This window comes from Scardinius erythrophthalmus (genome assembly GCF_964197995.2).
Source record: "Scardinius erythrophthalmus genome assembly, chromosome: 3".
Lineage (NCBI taxonomy): Eukaryota > Metazoa > Chordata > Actinopteri > Cypriniformes > Leuciscidae > Scardinius > Scardinius erythrophthalmus.
The window spans coordinates 9,344,822-9,366,258 of record NC_138223.1 but is presented as its reverse complement, the minus strand read 5'-3'; the positions used below and the strand labels follow the sequence as shown (position 1 = coordinate 9,366,258).

At 36.4% G+C, this 21,437-nt stretch overlaps 2 protein-coding genes across 3 annotated transcripts in view; both read left to right on the top strand.

The window, feature by feature from the left end:
- The window catches only part of trpc5a (transient receptor potential cation channel, subfamily C, member 5a), a 59,735-nt gene extending 50,156 nt beyond the window's left edge, over window positions 1-9,579 (top strand). The window contains exons 7-10 of the mRNA XM_081361442.1: window positions 709-921; window positions 4,504-4,545; window positions 4,765-4,854; window positions 6,435-9,579. Of these exons, the coding sequence (XP_081217568.1) occupies window positions 709-921; window positions 4,504-4,545; window positions 4,765-4,854; window positions 6,435-7,313 (1,224 nt within the window). The 3' untranslated portion in view covers window positions 7,314-9,579. The remainder of the gene's footprint in view (window positions 1-708; window positions 922-4,503; window positions 4,546-4,764; window positions 4,855-6,434) is intronic.
- Window positions 9,580-10,578: 999 nt separating this feature from the next.
- cnpy3 (canopy FGF signaling regulator 3) lies at window positions 10,579-21,210 on the top strand. 2 transcript variants are annotated; one of them, XR_014029897.1, is made up of 7 exons: window positions 10,599-10,796; window positions 11,391-11,517; window positions 11,647-11,743; window positions 12,105-12,227; window positions 18,691-18,808; window positions 19,675-20,044; window positions 20,250-21,147. XR_014029897.1 is itself a non-coding variant. In XM_081361448.1 (6 exons), exons 1-6 carry the CDS (start codon window positions 10,697-10,699, stop codon window positions 19,935-19,937), a joined length of 828 nt encoding a protein of 275 aa, XP_081217574.1. In that variant the 5' UTR covers window positions 10,579-10,696; the 3' UTR covers window positions 19,938-21,210. The 2 variants fall into 2 exon arrangements, 1 of the variants encoding a protein (XP_081217574.1); XM_081361448.1 differs by having other exon boundaries at window positions 10,579-10,796; window positions 19,675-21,210.
- The last annotated feature ends 227 nt before the right edge of the window (window positions 21,211-21,437 follow it).

Here is a 21,437-nt window from a genome sequence, read left to right as displayed (position 1 = left end):
TTTTTTTTTTCTCCATTAGGTCACCTGATGGAGTTTTTCGGTTCCTTGCCACTGTTGCCTTTGGCTTGCTCAGTTGGGGATATTTGGGGATATTTAATTGAATTAATCAATCAACGATACTATTGATCAGCATTACCGAACGTAGACGTTCCACTAGAAACAAACATTGATGTATTGTTCTAATTTATTACTGTGAAGCTGCTTTGATACAACCTGTGTTGTGAAAAGCGCTATATAAATAAACTTGACTTGACTTGACTTGACTTGTATATCATCACAAATGGTCATTCATAGTTTTTTTTAATATAATATACCGTTTAATATAAATATCCATTTGTTTTATTATATACTATATCAGTGGTTCTATCTATATATATCTGTCTTCCATGATTATGACAAAGCTGCTTGTTTTAAAATGTTTTTAGGAAAAGAAACTGAGTGTATTTATATATTTGTTAACCATGATTGATTTTGTGATTCCAGAACATATTCTTCAATCAAAACAATAGTTATTGAGTGAATTAAAAGTTATTTGAATACATTAATAATCATTTATTAATTTAAATACTTTGAATTCATCTTGAATTCAGTTTGCTGAGGCACCCTCAGTGGTTGAGAACCACAGTACTAGATGCATTGGTAGAATATTTTGTTGATTACTCTGATTCAGTTCTTCTTCTTATTAATTCTTTCGTTACTGTGCCTCAGGACCACGCTGACATCGAATGGAAGTTTGCTCGGACCAAGCTGTGGATGAGTTACTTTGATGAGGGTGGGACACTCCCTCCACCATTCAATATAGTCCCCAGTCCTAAGTCCTTCTGGTACCTGTGTCTGTGGGTACACGGGCGCCTCTGCGGGTCGGAGGCTGCTCCACCTGAAGAAATCCCTCATAAACATGAGAATCTGAAGGAGTTTACGGTAAAGAAAAACCCTGAATTAATTTGAACATTCTCTCTGTGATTTCATCTGAATCTGATCAAGTGGTTCTGGTTTAAATGACACCTTAAGCACAATGCAGCCGGCACATTGTGTAACTGATTACCCATTACAGTGACTAACAGCACAGCCACACACATATATCAGCATGTTGAATGCTAAAACAGCTCATTTACATTTTTATTGCTTTTGAACTATTGGTTTTTTGACACATAGTGGGCTGCAGTAATTGTATTTGGACTGGTATCATCATGCATTACCAGGTATCACTGGGTGAAAGAAATAGTGTACATGTAAAAACCTTTGACTTTAAGAAAGACAACAACTTAAAAAATCTAGCACATTCAAATCAACATCAGATCAAATATTCTGCTTCAAACCTTGATCTTCCGATTAAGTCGGTGATGTCAGTGTTGTATGTCTACAACACCTTACACCTCAAACATATCTGCAGTGCACATATACACTCATTGGGTTGCTTTCTTTTTGTATTAACATTAAGACTTCAGGTTCAAATATACATTCATTTTAAGGGAAAGTACAGTATACACTACCGTTCAAAAGTTTGGGGTCAGTAAGACGAAAGAAGTCTCTTCTGCTCACCCAGGCTGCATTTATTTAATCAAAAATACAGTAAAATAGTAATATTGTGAAATATTATTCAAATTTAAAATAACTGTTTTCTATTTCAATTTATTCCTGTGATCATTTCAGCATCATTCCTCCAGTCTTCAGTGTCACATGATCCTTCAGAAATCATTATAATATGCTGATTTGCTGCTCAAGAAACATTTATGATTATTATCAATGTTGAAAACAGCTTAATATTTTTGTGGAAACCGTGATACATTTTTTTTCGTGATTCCTTGATCAATGGAAAATTCAAAAGAACAGCATTTATTTGAGATATAAATCTTTTGTAACATTTTAAATGTCTTTACTGTCACTTTTATGCTTCCTTGCTGAATAAAAATATTGTATTCCAGGTAGTGTATATTTTAAATGAAAATTGTCCACCATTACTACTTGTCTTCAGTAGTACCATTTAAATGGTCTTGCATTTTACATTTTTAAAAGTACAATTATTCTGTATAGTCTTTAATCAATTAATATGAGGTCAAGAAAACAGCTTGGATATTTCTTATATAAGAACTGGCAACATGCGGTTTAACACAGTTTTTAGCATGGTCAGCTGCATTTTATCTGAAATACCCATTTATCAGGGCTACTATGGCAAAGGCTTGGTGCATGAATATTAATTAAGTTAGATAACCAGGAAGGTTACCTAGCAACGTCAGCATGACCTAATCAATATTCATGAGACAGGTCTTTGCCTTTTTTTGACATCACAATCAGCTTGTCAGCCCCCCTCCCCCCTAACTCCAAATACTGCTTTCATTCAGAGTGGCCAGATTGGTAGCAAATTTCATTTCAATTGAATCGGTGGAGTTTCATGTGAATTAATTAAACTTCTATGAAGGAAGATTCCTTTATTCAACAAGTTTGTATGTCTCCTTTGATGATGTAATGAGGTGTAACATGGCCCAAGTCTGTCTGGAGTTTAACCTCCTGTGTTGCCATGCAACTTCCCTCGAAACTCCCGGGACTTTCGTCATTTCTGTTTCGAATATAACCTCTCTGGTTCCACCTGATGCACTGATTCCACTGTCATTCACGCGCGCGCGCACACACACACACACACACACACACACAACCGAAGCACACTCACTCAAAACTCTCTCCCACATGTTTGCTGGCATTGCTGTGCTGGGATCAAACCTTGATCATTATATAAAGCTGCCTACATGTAGAGCCAAGAGGAGAGCAGCTCTCCTGCAATATCTGAGAAGAATATTAAAGATCTTTTACAGCTCATACTGCGATATCAGAATGCCTTTTTCTGCATGTGCATCACATTTTGAATATCCAATTGAAAAAGCATCTGCTGGATAAATACATCTCGATACAGTGCAGAAGCATTGCAGGGCTGCACATTAGAATTTACATTTAAATAGCATTTGAACATTTTGATTAATTCCTTCATTGTGGATGTGAAAGGAAAGTGTTGATATAAACCTTTGCTTCCATAGTTACTGTGTCTTTTTACTGTCCAACTTTTTTTGTACACTACTGTTTAAAAGCGAAAAAAAAAAAATTTTATTCAGCAACAATGCATTAAAAGTGACAGTAAAGACATTCATATGTAACAAAAGATGGTAACACTTTATTTGACAGTGTCATTGTTATGTTACATTCAGTTACTAAATTATGCATAATTACATGCTATTAACACTAAACCTTAGATATGTAGTTGCTTAATATTACTCAGTACTTAAATGTATAATTACAGTGTAACAAAGACACCTTAAAATAAAGTGTAACCCAAAAGATTTCTATTTCAAATAAATGCCGTTCTTCTGAGCTTTCATGAACCTCAACCAATCCTGAATTAAACAATGCACGGTTTTCACAAAAATATTAAGCAGCAAAACTGTTTTCAACATTGATAATAATCAGAAATGCTTCTTGAGTATCAAATAGGCATATTAGAATGATTTCTGAAGATTATCTCTGCCAAAACTTTGATGAATGCTGACGATGTTGAATATTTAATGCAATGGGGGAAAAATGACTATTCCTTTCACCCTAAGGGAGCTCGTAGATGCGCAGGAGCTCTGTAGCGTCTAGCTGGGTTATTTACACAGCTGTGAGACTCATGTCTTATTGTATGTGCATGTTTGTGTGTGTGTGCAAACCATCAATTTGTGAGATTCATTCAATTTTAAATACATTTCATGTATTTAAAATTGATTTTAAATACGGATCATGTGACACTGAAGACTGGAGTAATGATGCTGAAAATACAGCTTTGCATCACATGAATAATATTTCACATGATTTGTGTTTTTACTGCATTCTTCAAATGAACAAAGTCTTGGTTAGCTGGAAGAGAAGAAGAGACTTCTTTTCAAATATTCTTACTTCTGTAAAAAATCTTGCAGTCCGCAAAACATCTGAATGGTATTGTGTGTTTATCAACCTCTCCTATGCTAAAAATATTCTAACTGCAGTGTGATATTAATATTGCAGAGGCCGATATAAATGCTAACATAGTGGTAACAGAAACTTTTTTTTTTTACCCTAAATTTACAATCATCAAAGTACAGTAGGGAACCGACTTACAGTAAATAATATGCAAAAACTACGGTAAATGTATGGTTTACCATTCAAGGCCATTCAAATGTAGAAATGACGAATGTGAACATGCATATTGAATGACAAACATCTGTAATCGACCCTAAATTATATATAATGAATTTATAAATGTATTTAATTCAGATTCATTATATTATATTATAATTCATTTAAACTTTAGTGCCCTGTTAATGTCAATTGTAAGTAATGGGGACACGTAGCGCACAAATGCCACAGTTTATTGTGAATGACCCTGGAATTTAATTGAATAATTATCCAACAAACAAATAAATAAGTGGCATGTATTTGATTAGTCAATGAGCTCAATTACCCTATAATTACAGTGTGAATATTTGTTTCTCCTTTTAGGAAAAGCATGTTGACAGGCTGATACAGAATCAGCATTATCAGGTATGCCAGCAGATAAAGCTCTGCAATTACACACATATGCAAGAAAACAACATTGTGCATGTAATTGCATTACATCACTTTGCCTCTGGCTTTGTTTTTCCCGTCTCTCTTTTTCCTTGCAATGTCACACCAACGATCCAGCTGTACATTTCCAGATTAACAAGATTATGGAGTTCTGTCTGATTGCTTGCTTTCTCTTCTTCTCCTTCAACCCCTCAGGAGGTCATCCGTAGTCTAGTGAAGAGGTACGTGGCGTCCATGATCCGCAACGCTAAGACAAACGAAGGGCTGACGGAGGAGAATTTTAAGGTGCTTCAGAAACTGACTGCTCTCTATTAATCTTGCAGACATAAGGAAATGGATGCTCACCAACAAAACAACTGTCACAAATAATCATTCTTCAAATGCTCCAGTGTTTCTACAAAATCTGGGCATCTTCTTTTGTATTGTATTTTTATTATCTTTATTCACAATTGTTACTTTTTGTTACTAATTATCATGTAACAAACATTTTTGGTACACTAGCACACGTGTTACACTAACACTACACTAGCACACTTGAAAAAATGTGAAATATATATTATGATTACTATTTTAAGAGTAAAAAACCTGTTTATTGGTTAACAGTAATGGTACTTTCCTTACAAAATACAGTGATAAACTATATTTCTGAAGGGACAAATCATATAATTGTACACTAAATTTTTGTTGTTTTATTCATCATGTGGCTTTCTCTATTTCTAAGGTGGTTGTCAGTATATTATAAAGGTACAAGACAGATTTTAGTACGTTTGTATATTAACATGGTCACACTTTAGTTTGGGGACCAATTCTCACTATTAACTCTTTGCTTATTAGCTTGCATATTACTTGTAAATTGGCTGTTTATTAGTACTTATAAAGAACATATTAATGCCTTTTTCTACATGACCATATTCTACATCCCTTAACCCACCCAATAGCCTACCTAAACTTAACCACTACAACAACTACCTTACTAACTATTAATAAGCAGTCAATTAGGAGTTTATTGAGGCAAAAGTCATAGTTAATGGTGAATGTGTTCCTCAAACTAAAGTGTTACCATTAACATTATATCAGTTAATGAAATACGTTTTTTTACAGTAAATTTAAAGGTATAGCGGAGGATTTTCCCGAATTTTAGAAAAGAACCGCCCTCTTCACTTTTTGAAAAAATGCACATGCGCAACACTCTACCTGCTCCCGAGAGGGAACGCCTATTAAACGTATGCACGAGCTAATCATAGCTTACATTAACTTTTACTAGCAGTGATTTTGAATGGATTTCTCCAAATAGCATGCCAAACTTTACCTGTCAAGTAGAAACTTCGCGACTGAGGCATCAGTGGGAAGCCCAACCTGTGTTTTGAGCGCACGCCATCTTGTGAATCTTGTGCACGAGCACGTAAGACGGCCTTACGTAAACATATCACCAGAATGATTGACACTTAGGAGCACCAATAGTCTTGATGATCCACCCGGAAAAAGAAAATCCTCCGCTATACCTTTAAGTTCAATCCGTTACCAATTTTTTTACAGTAAAGTTCTGACAACCACAGCTGTCATTTTACCATAAATTTCACAGATGTTTTTTTACAATGATATCCATACGGGATATTTTCATCCATTAATTGCACCTTAAGTCATAAAGCAATAATCCATGACAGTGCCTTCATTTTAGTGCTCTTTCTCGACCCACGGTGAAATCTGGTTTCTAAAAACAGTTCATCAGAATAGTAACATTTAATATAATATGACTAGTAGTGATTTACTTTTGTCATGCATCATGTTAGAATCTTGGATTCTGTTGTGCTAAAATGAGGATATTTTTCGAATGCATCGTGTAATTGAGTAATACTCTGCCGTAGGAGCTGAAACAGGACATTTCCAGCTTTCGCTACGAAGTTTTGGACCTTCTCGGCAACCGAAAGCCGCCCCGGCGGAACTATTCCTCGAGCAGCGAGGCCACGCTTCGGGACGAGGCCAGCGACGACGGCGAGGCCTGTTACCACAGCGACGGGAGCAGCGTCGGGGCCAAAGGCGTCTCTTTCAAAACCATCACGCCTTCAGATCCGTCGTACGGAGTCTCCGCCCTTTTCCGCTCCATCTCCGGAATGGAGGCCTCCACGACGACGGCAGCGGCAGCATCGTCTGCGTACAGGGAAGGTAAACCAAAGATCAACGGACTGAGGAAGAATCCCTCGCCCTCCTCTTCCCTGTCCTCAGTGGCTCCAGCAAGACCTGCACTTTCACGAACTTGGAGGCGCTTTTCACGCTTCTCTAGTTCCAAGAAGAACTCCTTCAGACGGCTCGGGCTGCTGTTCTCACGCATGGGCAGCCACATCCCGCAGGCCGCAGGTGTCACTGCTGCAACATACACTATCTCAGATGGATTGCTTCACCCGCCGGGGGCCTGGCAGGACTTGGGCTTCACCAGAGGCGATGGTCCGGTCACCCGCAGCGAGACCAACCTCAATCAGGTGGACGTGGCCGCTTTAAATGAGGGCGACAGTGTTGCAATGCCAACCAGACAGAGAGCTAACGGGAGGGATGTTTTACTGACATTAGGACCTCTGTGTCCACCTTCTTCCCTGCACTGTGCTTCCAGTTTCTCCGCCTCCAGCTCCCGCCTCCTGGACTCAAACGAGGACGTGTTCCAGGGGTTGGTCGGGCCCTGCGGCGGACGAACGCCAGACTCGTCCCGCTGGGTAACGGAACAGGACGATTCGGTGACCACACAGCTATAGTATTGCTAGTCTGTACTGTACAGCACTTTGATAATAACAATAATCAGTGATGATATCAATAACTATTACCTTGACAACGACCGATTCTTGTTTGTTCTTTTGTTTGCTGCTGCAATATTTTTCATTTCTCTCTGAGATTTAACCAAATCGAAAGTCATTTACAAGACAGATGGGGTGAGTAAATAAAATGATGGATGACAGAGATTCAGAAAGGGACAGAAAAGTGCCATAATCAGCAAAGCAGACAAACTCATTTTTGTGTCTTCATTGCATCATATCATCCCAAAAATCAAAAGTCAGTTTCAAACATAAATACAAAACTTGTCCTAATTGAAAGAAATCAAGTTGAGAAAAAGATTGAATCCAATATTTGGTGATAATATAGCATAACGAGAGATTTATAAGCTATTTTTTGTATGACGGTCATTTTTGACCGGGAACGCCACAAGTTGTTCCATTTTGTACAAGTGTAATACCACAAGTGTAACAAGGTTGGGGAGAAAAAATCTCCAAAAAAGTACAAAAATTATCCCCCAAAAAATTGGGAAGTAGTTATACCCTGTGTGAGTGAAGTCAGTCAGTTTTATTCTAACGCGATAACATTTTTGGGAAAAGAAAATCCTCTCCAGGTCAAAATAACATGAGGGTTAAGATTTTGGGTCAACCTAAAAGTCAACTTGAAATCAAAATTGACAATTTATTTTCTTAATCAATTTTTCTGGTTGTATTGTGTATGATGCATCAATGCATGTTTTTCCAAAGATAAAAATATTATAAGTCAAAATGTAATAACCTGCTCCGCCACTTAAAACGACTTGTCTTTTTGGTTGATGTGCAGGCTATGAATTCAATTTTCGAACATCTTTTTATCGAATTGTTAGTGCATCAATTTAATGTCAGTTAAAGTTAAAATTGAAAGAAACTCACGCTAATTATTTGACTGATTTACAAAGCGTTACTAATGGGATACTTTTGGGAATGGTAGACTTGAGTCCCACACTACATTACTTTTAACATTGAATATCCTATTTCACTCACAAATGTCGCGTTACATAAGAAAAATTGTTTGCGTGTGCCATTTCATGTTGACGTAAACCCTAAACCACACCAGTCAATACACTATATCAGCAATGTGCACTGGAAGCATTGCCAGTTCATGTATTTAATTTTCATAGAAAGTTCTCATTGGAAAGTGTACTTGAGCAAGAAACACATCTGATATGGACTTACGGTGAACGTTTCAGGACATGATGCTCTCGGTGGAACAGGTTTGAATTTTCTTTTTCTCAGTAACTGATCAGTGAGCCGCTGGCACTCACCCGGTGAAGGTTTCTCACATTAGTGCTATGATACGTGCACATCATAGTGTGACGTTACTTGTGTTATGCACCCGGAGGGCTGAAGTTATGCTAGAATCTAACATGACTGAAATCTTATTTTTGTATTTTGAATAGCATGTACAAATGATTTAATTTCAAGACTGTTTTAGTATAGACAGACATTATTTATAGATTATACTATTACAATGTTTTTGGAGCTGTTTTTTTTTTTGACTGCTTACTTTTTACTGTATGTGAATATTAATTAGTATATTATTATAATCAGGTATGGGGGAGATGCATCGAATAAGACATCCCCCTGCTCTGCGATGATGAATGCTGATGAACCATGTACAGTGCCTTGCAAAAATATTCAGTCATTTAACCAGCTCTGATACTTTACTGAGTTATAAATATGACATTAGTCATACTTGTGTTTAGAAGTTATTTTAATTTGTTATTGTTTTATGTTGGAAATTAGGAATAAAAGTTGGTTTTGGGGCAGAAATTATCTGTACAGTTTGCAGAGTATTGGATGATATGATATTTATGAAATACATATAAATTCAACAAAAATGGGAGTGTCTTACAATTACGCTATGTAAACATTTCTGAGTGATGCTGTCATAGCTGTAAAAAGGTTCCAAAATATTACAATGAAGGGATTAAATGTAACAAAACTGCTTTGAAATGGGCACAACTGTAATGTGGGACTGTGTAATCCAGTAACATGACAGAATTGGTCAAGGCCTGATTACTTTTGCCAAGGCGCTGTAAATGCTTATGTAAACACTTGAATGAAATACATGCTACTCTTGTATGATTCTTACAAGTTTCTACTTTTCCTTGGAAATGTGTGAACATACGATGAAGATAAAAAGTAGTTCTGACAGCCAGAAACTGAACTCAAGGGAATGCCGAATATGCAGATTCAATAAAGCTAAATAACCCTGGTGATGTCTTTGGTTTCTTGCCATAGATATAAATGTCGATAAGTGCTCTACTTTTTCCTGGCTCTAAGATGTACAGTAAATTGAGAACAGAGTTTTGGTATTAACAAAACAAGTACCATACTATGCAAATATGCAATGCTTTCCTGTGGGATCCATGCAAACACCACGGTACAGTAGTTATGTCAAATTGGCACCGCAAATTCAGATAAATGTGATGACTTTTGCCTCGCATTTTAATTACCTTTATTAATCAGCACATTCAGTCACTGAGGTGAGAAGTGCAGTATTGACTTCAAGGTGTTAAATCAAGCTGGACTTTGCACGTGCAACATGCATGTATGAAAAATGTATGCATGTAAATTATTTAATGTAGGACAGAGGTTCTTAAATTTCACTTTGGACTCTACTAAAAATGTGTGTTGTGTAAAGGTATTGTATAAAGTATAAACAATGCCCTTAAATGAGAAATTTTTATTAGTACACATTTATTTATATTACCATGAACTTTGTAAGCGGAATATGAAAAACGAAGCTGACATCTTCTACAAATGAGGGACTCTTGTAAATGACAGAGAAAATGTTCCTACGAGTCTTTGGCAGGGATAAGATTAGGAAACACTGCAAACACATGACATGCTAATTTATGATTGCAATTTTTCGTTTCTGTGGAAAATCTAATTATGTGGAGTGCGATGCCCTCTAGTGGTTGCGTACACCCATTGCACAAATACTAGTTTAATTCATATTAGAGTTTTGTTTAGTTGCATTGTTCTAGAACCTGACCTGCATAAGAGGAATTTCTACCACATTTAAGAAAACGTACAAATTCTTTCTTTCTTCAAACTAACTTACTTACTGTTAAATATAGCCTACGTCAAGACGTTCTGTCATAAACATCTCTCATGCAAGAATACTACTTATCGTCGACCCCGCCCACGTTTTTCATTGGCTCGCTCATGCCACTTCGGCTGCCGTGATTGGTCCACTCCGCTCAGTGTCTGCGTCAACCTGCCACAGCGGAAGTGAAAGCTTCAGTGGAAATAGCGGCTAGTTAAATAACTATGTCCGGTATTTTAGTATTGCTCATTGTAAATATTTCTCACTAACAAAAATGAATGTTGTTACCTGCGTCGTGTTATTTCTCGTAAGTGCCACAGCTGCTAAAAAAAGCGGGGACGATGAGTGGGTGCATCTGCCAGATAAATGTGAAGGTAAACTGTCCTTATTTATAATTAATCAATATTTTGATTTCATATACATCATGATCTTTTGTGCATCTCCACACCAATGTTCAATGCTTGATAAAATCATGCTTCAATGCAATCGCACGCACATATTTTACATAATATAAGAGGTCTAAGATCTGTTTCAGACTCATTTCAGAGGTTCATGTAGCCTATATTAATGGCAGTCTACTTAGTTTTTTGTTTCATAACAGCTTTAAATCGAAAAAGATCACTTGAATCATTTCAATTTCCCAAAACGGTAAACTGTCTGAACATTGAAGTAATTGATATTCCACATTATTTCTTTTACCTGTCGTACTACGTTATATGTGGTATAATATATTGTACTATACAATTCTAATGATTTATGAATTCAGGATATTCCCCTTTTCAATGGACCTTACTTGGTGTCTCAAAACCTAGTGTGCTGCCTACCTAGACTGCATGGAACCTTTGAATGGGCTTATAATGACCGACAGTGCAGTCTATGTAGGCAGTGCACTAGCTTTTGAGACTTTGCAGCTTTCTGTTCCTCTTTCTGGTCTTCTAAATCTGAATATGGTCTATATGTTTGTATAGTGTGCAAATTTGTGAGTATTGAGATGAAGTCTGCATTTGAAGAGACTGGCAAAACAAAAGAAGTGATTGAAACCAACTACCGTTTCCTGGATGATAAAGGTGCACCGCCAATCAAATATGTCAAATCGTAAGTGTTTTCAATGCAAACCATGATCTTAAGCTAAATAATGAGGCATCTGGTCTAGTGGACATGTGCATACTGTATTTAGATGCAGTGTGAGTTGAGCAACATCTATTGCTGTCTTTTGCTTTTCAGTGATATTCGTTTCATAGAGGTGATGGAGAACGTTTGCTCAAGGATTATGCAGTACAATCTACACAAAGAGAGAGATGGCAGCAATCGCTTCGCAAAGGTTGGCTACTACATGCTCTTCTACCACCTTTATGTTTTTGCACCACAACTTTAGTGCTCTTGCTGAATAATTAACATTTATTGAACAATCTTGAGTGACTAAGACTTGGTTGTAGAGTGAAAAGTTGTTAATGAATGAAAATTGAATGCACCAAATTGCAGTGCCAATGATAAATGATCACATTTCATATCATGAATGCCATAAATGTAGTGTCAAAAGGTTTCTTTAACTGATAATCTAGTAAATGAAGGGATGTACAGTATGTGATGTTGAGATTGTGAATTATTTTACTGTAATATCTATGCTGTGATGTGTCATGTGTCAAACGGTGAGATCTGATCATTTCTCTTTCTCTGCTCAGGGTATGTCTGAGACATTCTCTACCTTACATAACCTGGTTAATAAAGGCGTGAAGGTGGTCATGGACATTCCCTTTGAACTGTGGAATGAGACCAGTGCAGAAGTGGCTGACCTCAAAAAACAGGTGTGCGAGTGACTGAGAGATTGTCAGTGGATTCAATTTTGCCATTAATGTGATTCATGCTGAAAGTCTTATTACTGTCCATTACTGTACAAAAGTTTATTTTTATTTTTATTATGAATACTTTTATTCAGAAAGGTTGAATTAAATTGGTCTTAAAATGGCAATAAAGACATTTATAAAGTAACAATAGTTTCTATTTTAAATAAATGCTGTTATTTTGAACTTTATATTCATCAAACAATCCTGAAAAATGTATCGTGTATGTATGTATATATATATATATATATATGTGTATATGTGTGTGTGTGTGTGTGTGTATATATATATATGAGATGTGTATATGTGTGTGTGTGTGTGTGTATATATATATATATATATATATATATATATATATATATATATATATATATATATATATATATATTGGCAAGGTATATATATATTGGCAAGATTTTTTAATGTGTTTAAAAGAAGTATCTTCTGCTCACCAAGGCTGCATTTATTTGATAAAAAAAAACATTAAAAAAATATTAATATTGTGAAATATTATGACAACTTAAAATTACTGTTTTCTATTTTAATATATTTTAAACTGTAATTTATTCCTGTGATCAAAGCTGAATTTTCAGCATGTACATTTGGCATACCTCTCAACATTTGGATACCAAAATACGGGAAATCTGAACGGGATGGCAGAGGCAGGCTAAATAGACATTAAAAATACATACATACTATTCAATTAAAATAAACATAAGACTTATTCATGTTTCTTTATTTATTTTTATCAATTGCAAGAATTAACTACATTAATTAATCACGATTAATTGCCATTAAAAAAACTTACATTTTATAATGTAATAATTTCACAGTTAATCTCCAAATTAATGTAGAAAAACATAAAACAGTATATTTTAAATATTTGTCTAACAGGTAGGAAAAATATACAGAAATTGAAGTTATCAAACAGTTTGCACTGCATACAATTTAAATTGTACATAGATTAATCCTTATTAAAGTAAAAAAAGATCTTTAGTCAAGAGCAGTGAGTGCTTTTCTCTGTTACCTTTGTTCTTTGATTAACTTTACTGACAGAAAGCTTTATTGGCTACTGTCTCTTTAAAAACAGCCGCTGACGGATCTCACACGCGTCTCATTCTCTCACAACTCTTTACTTTCATTTACGACTTTTTTTTTTTTTAACTAATAGACTGCTCAGACTGTTCTTATGAGGATACTCGACAAAACGGACATTTTGACATAATTGCGTGTGTTAATGCCATCTCTCTCATGTTCATCCATCCTCGGATGCTGCTGTTCTTTGCGCGATTTTTTCCCCCAAACTACTTCAGTGGAAATCCCGCCCTGCAGCCGATTCTAAAGATTTTATTGGTCATGTGAATCACAGTACTGATTGCCTACACCAAACACTGACCCCTAAACCTACCCGTCATTGTAACCTCAGGCCCGGCGTCAAGGGGGGGCTTGGGGGGGCTTAGCCCCCCCTAAGATGATCTCAAGCCCCCCTTGCGGTGATCTGAATGATGATTATGTGACTGAGCGTTCGTGCAGGGTTCGCCTAAACACTTTATGAATAAGATAACAATAAACGAGAACTGCCTGAACTGTTCTTTACTTTAGGCTATTAAACGTCTTTTCACACACATGTGAGAGGAAAATCCGAAGACCGTGACACCCCAAGTACGCAATGCATGACCTTAATTGCCTATCTACTAGCCCCGAGGTTAAAATGCATTGCACACATAGAACGAGCGCCAGCACATCCAGAATTAATGTGCATATACACAATCAAACATAAGGTCTGTTACAATTATTAGGCTACTTTTATTATCAAATCAATATTAGGCTACAATTAATTAGGCCCGCAATAATCTCATAGCGCATCACTGCATAACCGACGCGCAGCGAAGAAGATGTTATATTAGTCCTCATTTAAAAAACAACGTGTTTAACATGAAATAATTCTCAATTTTTTCACCATGGGCCACAAGAGAAATATTAAGAAAATAAATTAAGGTTAGGCGGCCTATACGTTATCAGCACATGTTAAGTAGATTCAGCTCTCATCGGTCAGTTTTTAGTTTCACTTTCTATAGTGAAAAATTGAATGGGATTTGATAGTACTTCTCCACCGACATAACTCACCTTAGCTCAAAGTGCTCGCCTTCATAGTTTAAAACGCAAATATGTCAAATGTTGCGACGTGACGTTTTTCTTTTTCAACAATTGCGCAGAATGATGGACAACAATCACATTTCGCCGCGATATCCCCACGAAATATTTCCAATCACATTTCGCGCACGTCTTATTAACCCCCCCCCCCCCCCCCCCCCGTCGTCACGCAAGCCCACCTAAAAATTGTAAAAGCCCCCCCAAGTAGTTTGTCCTGGAGCCGGGACTGTTGACAGGTATGCATTTGGTGATCGAGAAACATTCATTATTATTATCAATGTTGAAAACAGTTGTGTACAATTTTTTTTTTCAAAATTCTTTGATGAATAGAAAGTTCAAAAGAACAGCATTTATTTAAAATTGAATATTTTCTAACATTATAAATGTCTTTACTGTAACAGTGATCAGTTTAACTCATCCTTGATGAATAATTATTGATTTATTTTATTTATTTCCCCCAAAAATAAAATTAAAATTCTTACTGACCCCAAACTTTTGAACGGTAGTGTTTAATGTTTCAAAAGCTTTAGATTTCAGATAAATGCTGTTCTTTTGAACTTTCTATTCATCATAGCATCATGAAATAAAAATGTATATAACTGTTTTCAACATTGATAATAATCATAAATGTTTCTTGAGCATCAAATCATCATATTAGAATGATTTCTGAAGGATCATGTGACACTGAATACTGGAGTAATGATGTTTAAAATTCAGCTTTGATCACAGGAATAAATTACACTTTACTGTATATTCACATAGAAAACAGCTGTTTTAAATTGGAATAATATTTCACAATATTACTGTTTTTGTTTGTTTTTTTAATCAAATAAATGCAGCCTTGGTGAGCAGAAGAGACTTCTTTTAAAAACATTAAAAATCTTACTGACCCCAAACTTTTGAACGGTAGTGTATGTATCTGTAAATATATCTTTGTATATATATATATATACGCGCACACACGCACACGCACACGCACACACACACACACATATATATGTGTGTGTGTGTGATGTGAGTGTGAACTCACACTCACATCACACACACACACATGCACACACATATATATATATATATATATATATATATATATATATATATATATATACACACTCACCTAAAGGATTATTAGGAACACCTGTTCAATTTCTCATTAGTGCAATTACCTAATCAACCAATCACATGGCAGTTGCTTCAATGCATTTAGGGGTGTGGTCCTGGTCAAGACAACCTCCTGAACTCCAAACTGAATGTCAGAATGGGAAAGAAAGGTGATTTAAGCAATTTGGAGCGTGGCATGGTTGTTGGTGCCAGACGTGTCTGAGTATTTCACATTCTGCTCAGTTACTGGGATTTTCACGCACAACCATTTCTAGGGTTTACAAAGAATGGTGTGAAAAGGGAAAAACATCCAGTATGCGGCAGTCCTGTGGGCGAAAATGCCTTGTTGATGCTAGAGGTCAGAGGAGAATGGGCCGACTGATTCAAGCTGATAGAAGAGCAACTTTGACTGAAATAACCACTCGTTACAACCGAGGTATGCAGCAAAGCATTTGTGAAGCCACAACACGCACAACCTTGAGGCGGATGGGCTACAACAGCAGAAGACCCCACCGGGTACCACTCATCTCCACTACAAATAGGAAAAAGAGGCTACAATTTGCACGAGCTCACCAATTGGACAGTTGAAGACTGGAAAAATGTTGCCTGGTCTGATGAGTCTCGATTTCTGTTGAGACATTCAGATGGTAGAGTCAGAATTTGGCGTAAACAGAATGAGAACATGGATCCATCATTCCTTGTTACCACTGTGCAGGCTGGTGGTGGTGGTGTAATGGTGTGGGGGATGTTTTCTTGGCACACTTTAGGCCCATTAGTGCCAATTGGGCATCGTTTAAATGCCACGGCCTATCTGAGCATTGTTTCTGACCATGTCCATCCCTTTATGACCACCATGTACCCATCCTCTGATGGCTACTTCCAGCAGGTTAATGCACCATGTCACAAAGCTCGAATCATTTCAAACTGGTTTCTTGAACATGACAATGAGTTCACTGTACTAAAATGGCCCCAACAGTCACCAGATCTCAACCCAATAGAGCATCTTTGGGATGTGGTGGAACAGGAGCTTCGTGCCCTGGATGTTCATCCCACAAATCTCCATCAACTGCAAGATGCAATCCTATCAATATGGGCCAACATTTCTAAAGAATGCTTTCAGCACCTTGTTGAATCAATGCCACGTAGAATTAAGGCAGTTCTGAAGGCGAAAGCGTGTCAAACACAGTATTAGTATGGTGTTCCTAATAATCCTTTAGGTGAGTGTATATATATATATATATATATTAGAGGTGGGCATAGATTAATTTTTTTAATCTAGATTAATCTAGATTAATTTTGAAATTAATCTAGATTAATCTAGATTAAAATGGCTCATTTGAATTCTGCTGAAGGCATTCAGAATGTGTGCTACCCAAATAATGACTATAAAAGTAAGTCTTTGAGAACGGGTTTCTCAAGCCAGGTGACGCATTAGAACAGGGGCTCATCTCCTGTTTCCAAAATGCATCACAAACTGCTTGAGAAAGCTGTTCTACTCATAGACTGTAAAAAGTTACTACTGTACTGTTACCGTCCGTAGGCAACATTAGGTAGGCCTATGTTATTATCAACTACTATATAGGCTATCAATTAGGGATGGGCGATATGGCCTAAAATCCATATTGTGATACATTGCAGCCTCTTGCGATAACGATATTATAATAAAACCATTTCAGAACAGGTTACACAGACCCTGCTAAACAATTGCTAAAGGTTTTTTTTTTTTTTTTTTTTTAAAGGGTGCATGTAGTTTTGAGAACATATATTGTGCAAAACTGTAAGTATACAACATAATTTTGCAGATAAATAAAATTTAAGTACACTAGCTGCAGAGACTTAAGTAGGTCTAATGTTTATTATGGCTTGGAGCTTATGAAACCCCAAATTTAAAATTAGAATATTCTAACTGATGTCTTTTCAGTTAAAAAGAAACACAACAACGATTCTTTAAATCGGGCGCAGACAGAGATTATGTTCTACACCACTCAGATATATTGGGAATAATACGCGCGCGCTGGTATTCAGTGATATGTTTCGTTTTGAATTTGAGGTGGTAGAACGGATTAGTCGTGTGTTAACTTACCGAACTGTTACACCACACAGTCTACGTCGGACGGCTTAAATCCGAACCAAGTCCAAATAATGGATGTTGCACGATCTTTTACACCAGCTTTAACTTTCAGCCGTGTTTACGTTTTGTGAGTTTATTTTTAGTCCATCTCCTACCCTGAAGTCCGTTTTGCAGAGATGGACTAAAAATTAACTCCCAAAACGTATTAAAACATATTCTGGAAGATGAATTCTTCAAACAGTGGTAGAAGAGGATGTGGTGCTGGTCCTTCAAGAGTCACTCTCAATCTGTCTGTCTATAAAGCCTATTAAAAAACAGTCTTCATGTATTTAACAACACTTCAGCTTGTGACTCTTATTAAGAGGGGGTCATTTTTTAGGATTCTTTGCCTAACCCAAGTCTCTGAGACCCTGACACCTTGCTCTTCTGGAGACTCCAGGTAGGTTGCAGTTCTGGAAAATGGTGGTGCTGGAGACTAAAGGGTTCCCGATGGTTTCACACTTAATTCTTCACCTTAATTCTCCATTCTTTTGCAGTTAACATGTGTTTTTTCTTCTCCACCTGTTTTTGTCTGACCCTGCTGACCCAATGAGCATTTCACTGTCCAATGGTCATGCCTTAACTGTAATCTCTAGTATTGCATTAGTTTTGCATTCTTCTCATGGGGATTTAATAATTTTTGACTTTTCAGTCTTTGTTAAATCTCATTTTTGGCTTATTTTATCTGTAAAAGAAAACTTGCCTAATAATTCTGCACACTTGAAAATAAGACATTTTTAATTTCCAGCCTTCATGAACAATTATATATCACTTATACATGATTAAATAGAAAATTAATAGTAGTTATTAAGTTTAATATGGTTTGGAATTGGCAAAATGTTCCTGGAAATAAAATATGATCAGAAAATCAACGTGCCTAATAATTCTGCACACACTGTATATATATATATATACACATTATATATATTGTATTTTGTTTTATATTAGTGGTTAAGTGTATAAAACAATCTGTGTAAATCTGTGTACCTGTTTGCAGTGTATGTCCAGGTAAATGAGAGATCTGATATTCCCCAGTAAGAGATGTGTGTTTTCTTCCCTCAGTGTGACGTGATGGTAGAGCAGTATGAAGAAGTCATTGAAGACTGGTATAAAGGCAGCCAGGAGGAAGATCTCACCACTTACCTGTGTGAAAAACATGTGCTGAAAGGACAAGACACTGGTAATGTGAAACTAACAGCTGTTTTACTTCATCACACACCCACTTAACAGTTAAACCGCACTAGACATAATATTATGACTTCTTATAGACTAAAACTCTTGATCTCCTTTATCGGCACCGGTTTTAAGAGCCGTTGTTTCTGGGAAGAATCAGACAGTTACTCAAGGCCACAGGAGCTAAAATAGTAAATGACGTACTCTAAAGCGAATAGCAGCTTCAGCTGGTGTCCTGTGCGCATGCTTGTACAACTAAATGGACAAGGCTTTAAATTTTTTATTTTTTTTTAAAGAAATTCTTTTATTCAGCAAAGATGCATTAAATGGATAGTTCACCCAAAAATTCTATCATCATTTACTCGCCCACATGTTGTTCCAAACCTGTATGACTTTCTGTCTTCTGTGGAACATGAACAAAATATTTTGATGAATGTTGGTAACCAAACAGTTTCGGTTCCCATTGACTTTCATTGTATTTTTTGTGCATACAATGGAAGTCAATTGGAACAAAACTGTTTGGTTACCAACATTCTTCAAAATGTCTTCTTTGAAACAACATGAGTTGGACGAGTACATTTTTTGGGTAGACTATCCCTTTTAATTGTCATTTATATAGTTGTGGTCAGAATACAAACGATTAGCTGTCTGTCTTCATATCACCAGCTTGTTGCTTCCTGTTATAGAAGATTAATGATTAATTTGGCATTGTGCTGGCTCTTATATCATTGCTATAGCAACCAATATAGATCTGCCAGAAAAAGACATCACTTCCCGAACACAAAGCTCTAATTTGATCACTTGTTGCTGATAACAGTGCGAACAGTCAGTATAAAGATGTGCAAACGCGTGCCTTTGACTCTCTCTCTGCAGACTGTCTTAAAGAGACATGGGCTGGGAGAAAGGGAGACACGGCAGCCATCGCAGAGGACAAGAAGAAAAAGAAGGGCAAAAAGAAGAAGGGTAAAGACAGCGAGGATGGGCAGAAAAAGGAAAAGAAGGTGAAGAAGAAGAAGAAGGAAAAGTCCAAGCTTCACAACACCAAAAAGCGGAAAACCGAAGAAGCTGGACACACCTCAGATGAGGACGAGATTCAGAAGAAAGTTCCTCTTAATCAGGAGAAAACTGAACTCTGATATAGTTCTTTGCCTTTTTTGTTTGTTTTCTGATGCTTGACCTCTTGACGTCTAAAATTACAACTGATACCAAGATGTACGTTGAGTTTTAAGTCCATGAGAAGGAGGTAATATTGAGGTCCTCTTTCTAGATCAGACAGAACATGTCACTGGAATGTTACATGAATAGGAAGATGCTAAAATCAAACGCCATTTCAGATCCTAAAATGGCAGCTACTGTAGACCAATCAAATCAGAGCTTGGATTTAAACGTTTGCTTGTGTTTGTTCTCATGCTGGTGACATTGATAACATGCTAAAATTGTTCTTTCAGGAAGTGTTTTGAATCAATGAAGCCGGAAAGCTCTTGGAATGGATTCTGGAATGGTTCTCATTTCTTTTCCTCTCACTCATGTTTCTTTCCTAAAATTTAGTTTAGATTATAGGTTATAAATTTAGTCTTTTAACCACTGTTACTTTTACTTGCCATTCATTTTCATCATTGTAGATCCCTCATAGATTCCAAATAAGAAAATACATTATTGGAGCTTTTTTCAGTAGTAATATGATTAGGTGGTACACAATTTTTTTGTATAGGATAATATTTGTATGAAAACATTTTATGTGATGCAACAAATATGTTTTGTTTTTTGTGATTCTACATGTCCATAAAATGCGCTGATATTTTTTTCTCCATAAATATTTAATTTTATTATTTTATTTTTAGATGGAACAGTCTGAACTTGGCACCTGTTAATTTTCCACATCTCTCATTTAAGTAATGCAGATGTAACCCTGAGAAAGCAGGGACCTTTTCTTTCTTTCTTTTTTTAAAATCCAAATATGGTTGTACCATTTTTGCTTGATCTGTCCATGTTTGTTTTTGTGTTTGCAGTGTTTATGTATGTGATGTCACTTACAGGGAATGTTTGACTTAATTTTTTCTTAATACTTTTCTGTATGGTATTGTTTACTTCAACTGTTTATGTATCAGGCTATTTCCAAAAGCTGTATGTATGTATGTGTATGTGTGTGAGCTCCTGCAGGTGTTTGTATGTATATTCAGATTAGTGTTGTTTGGAGTGCGATGTGGAGTGTGTATGAAAGTTATTGACCTGAGATTGAACTGGATATGCACATGCTGTAATAGGAGGAACATGTGCCGGTTTGTGTTTCTTGGGACCAGCTCATTAGCTGATGCTTTTGACAAGTGAGTGAGTTGTATGACTGATAAATAAAAAAGAAACCAACAACAAGCAACTTTTGGGTTGAATTATTATTATTATTATTATTATTTTTAAATATGTCTGAAGAAAATGTGTTTTAAGCAGTTGTTTTGCAGCCTTTACCACAAGGGGGTGGTAACGCCAAGAAGAAAACAAATCCTTGCTTTTATAGTTTTATGTGAATGTGGGAATGTGTTACTACGATATTCTGAATAGTTTACTTGTGGTTTGTTGTAACAGAACTATTCAGGTTAGCATTCAACGAGTGTGTGAGAAGAAAGATCATGGTATTCCTT

Bases quoted from the DNA above. Each gene is read 5' to 3' on its own strand.
- cnpy3 (XM_081361448.1), top strand. From the start codon at position 10,697: ATGAATGTTGTTACCTGCGTCGTGTTATTTCTCGTAAGTGCCACAGCT. The intron at 11,518-11,646 runs GTAAGTGTTTTC...TTTGCTTTTCAG, and splicing joins CCAATCAAATATGTCAAATC to TGATATTCGTTTCATAGAGG. The intron at 11,744-12,104 runs GTTGGCTACTAC...TTCTCTGCTCAG, and splicing joins GCAGCAATCGCTTCGCAAAG to GGTATGTCTGAGACATTCTC.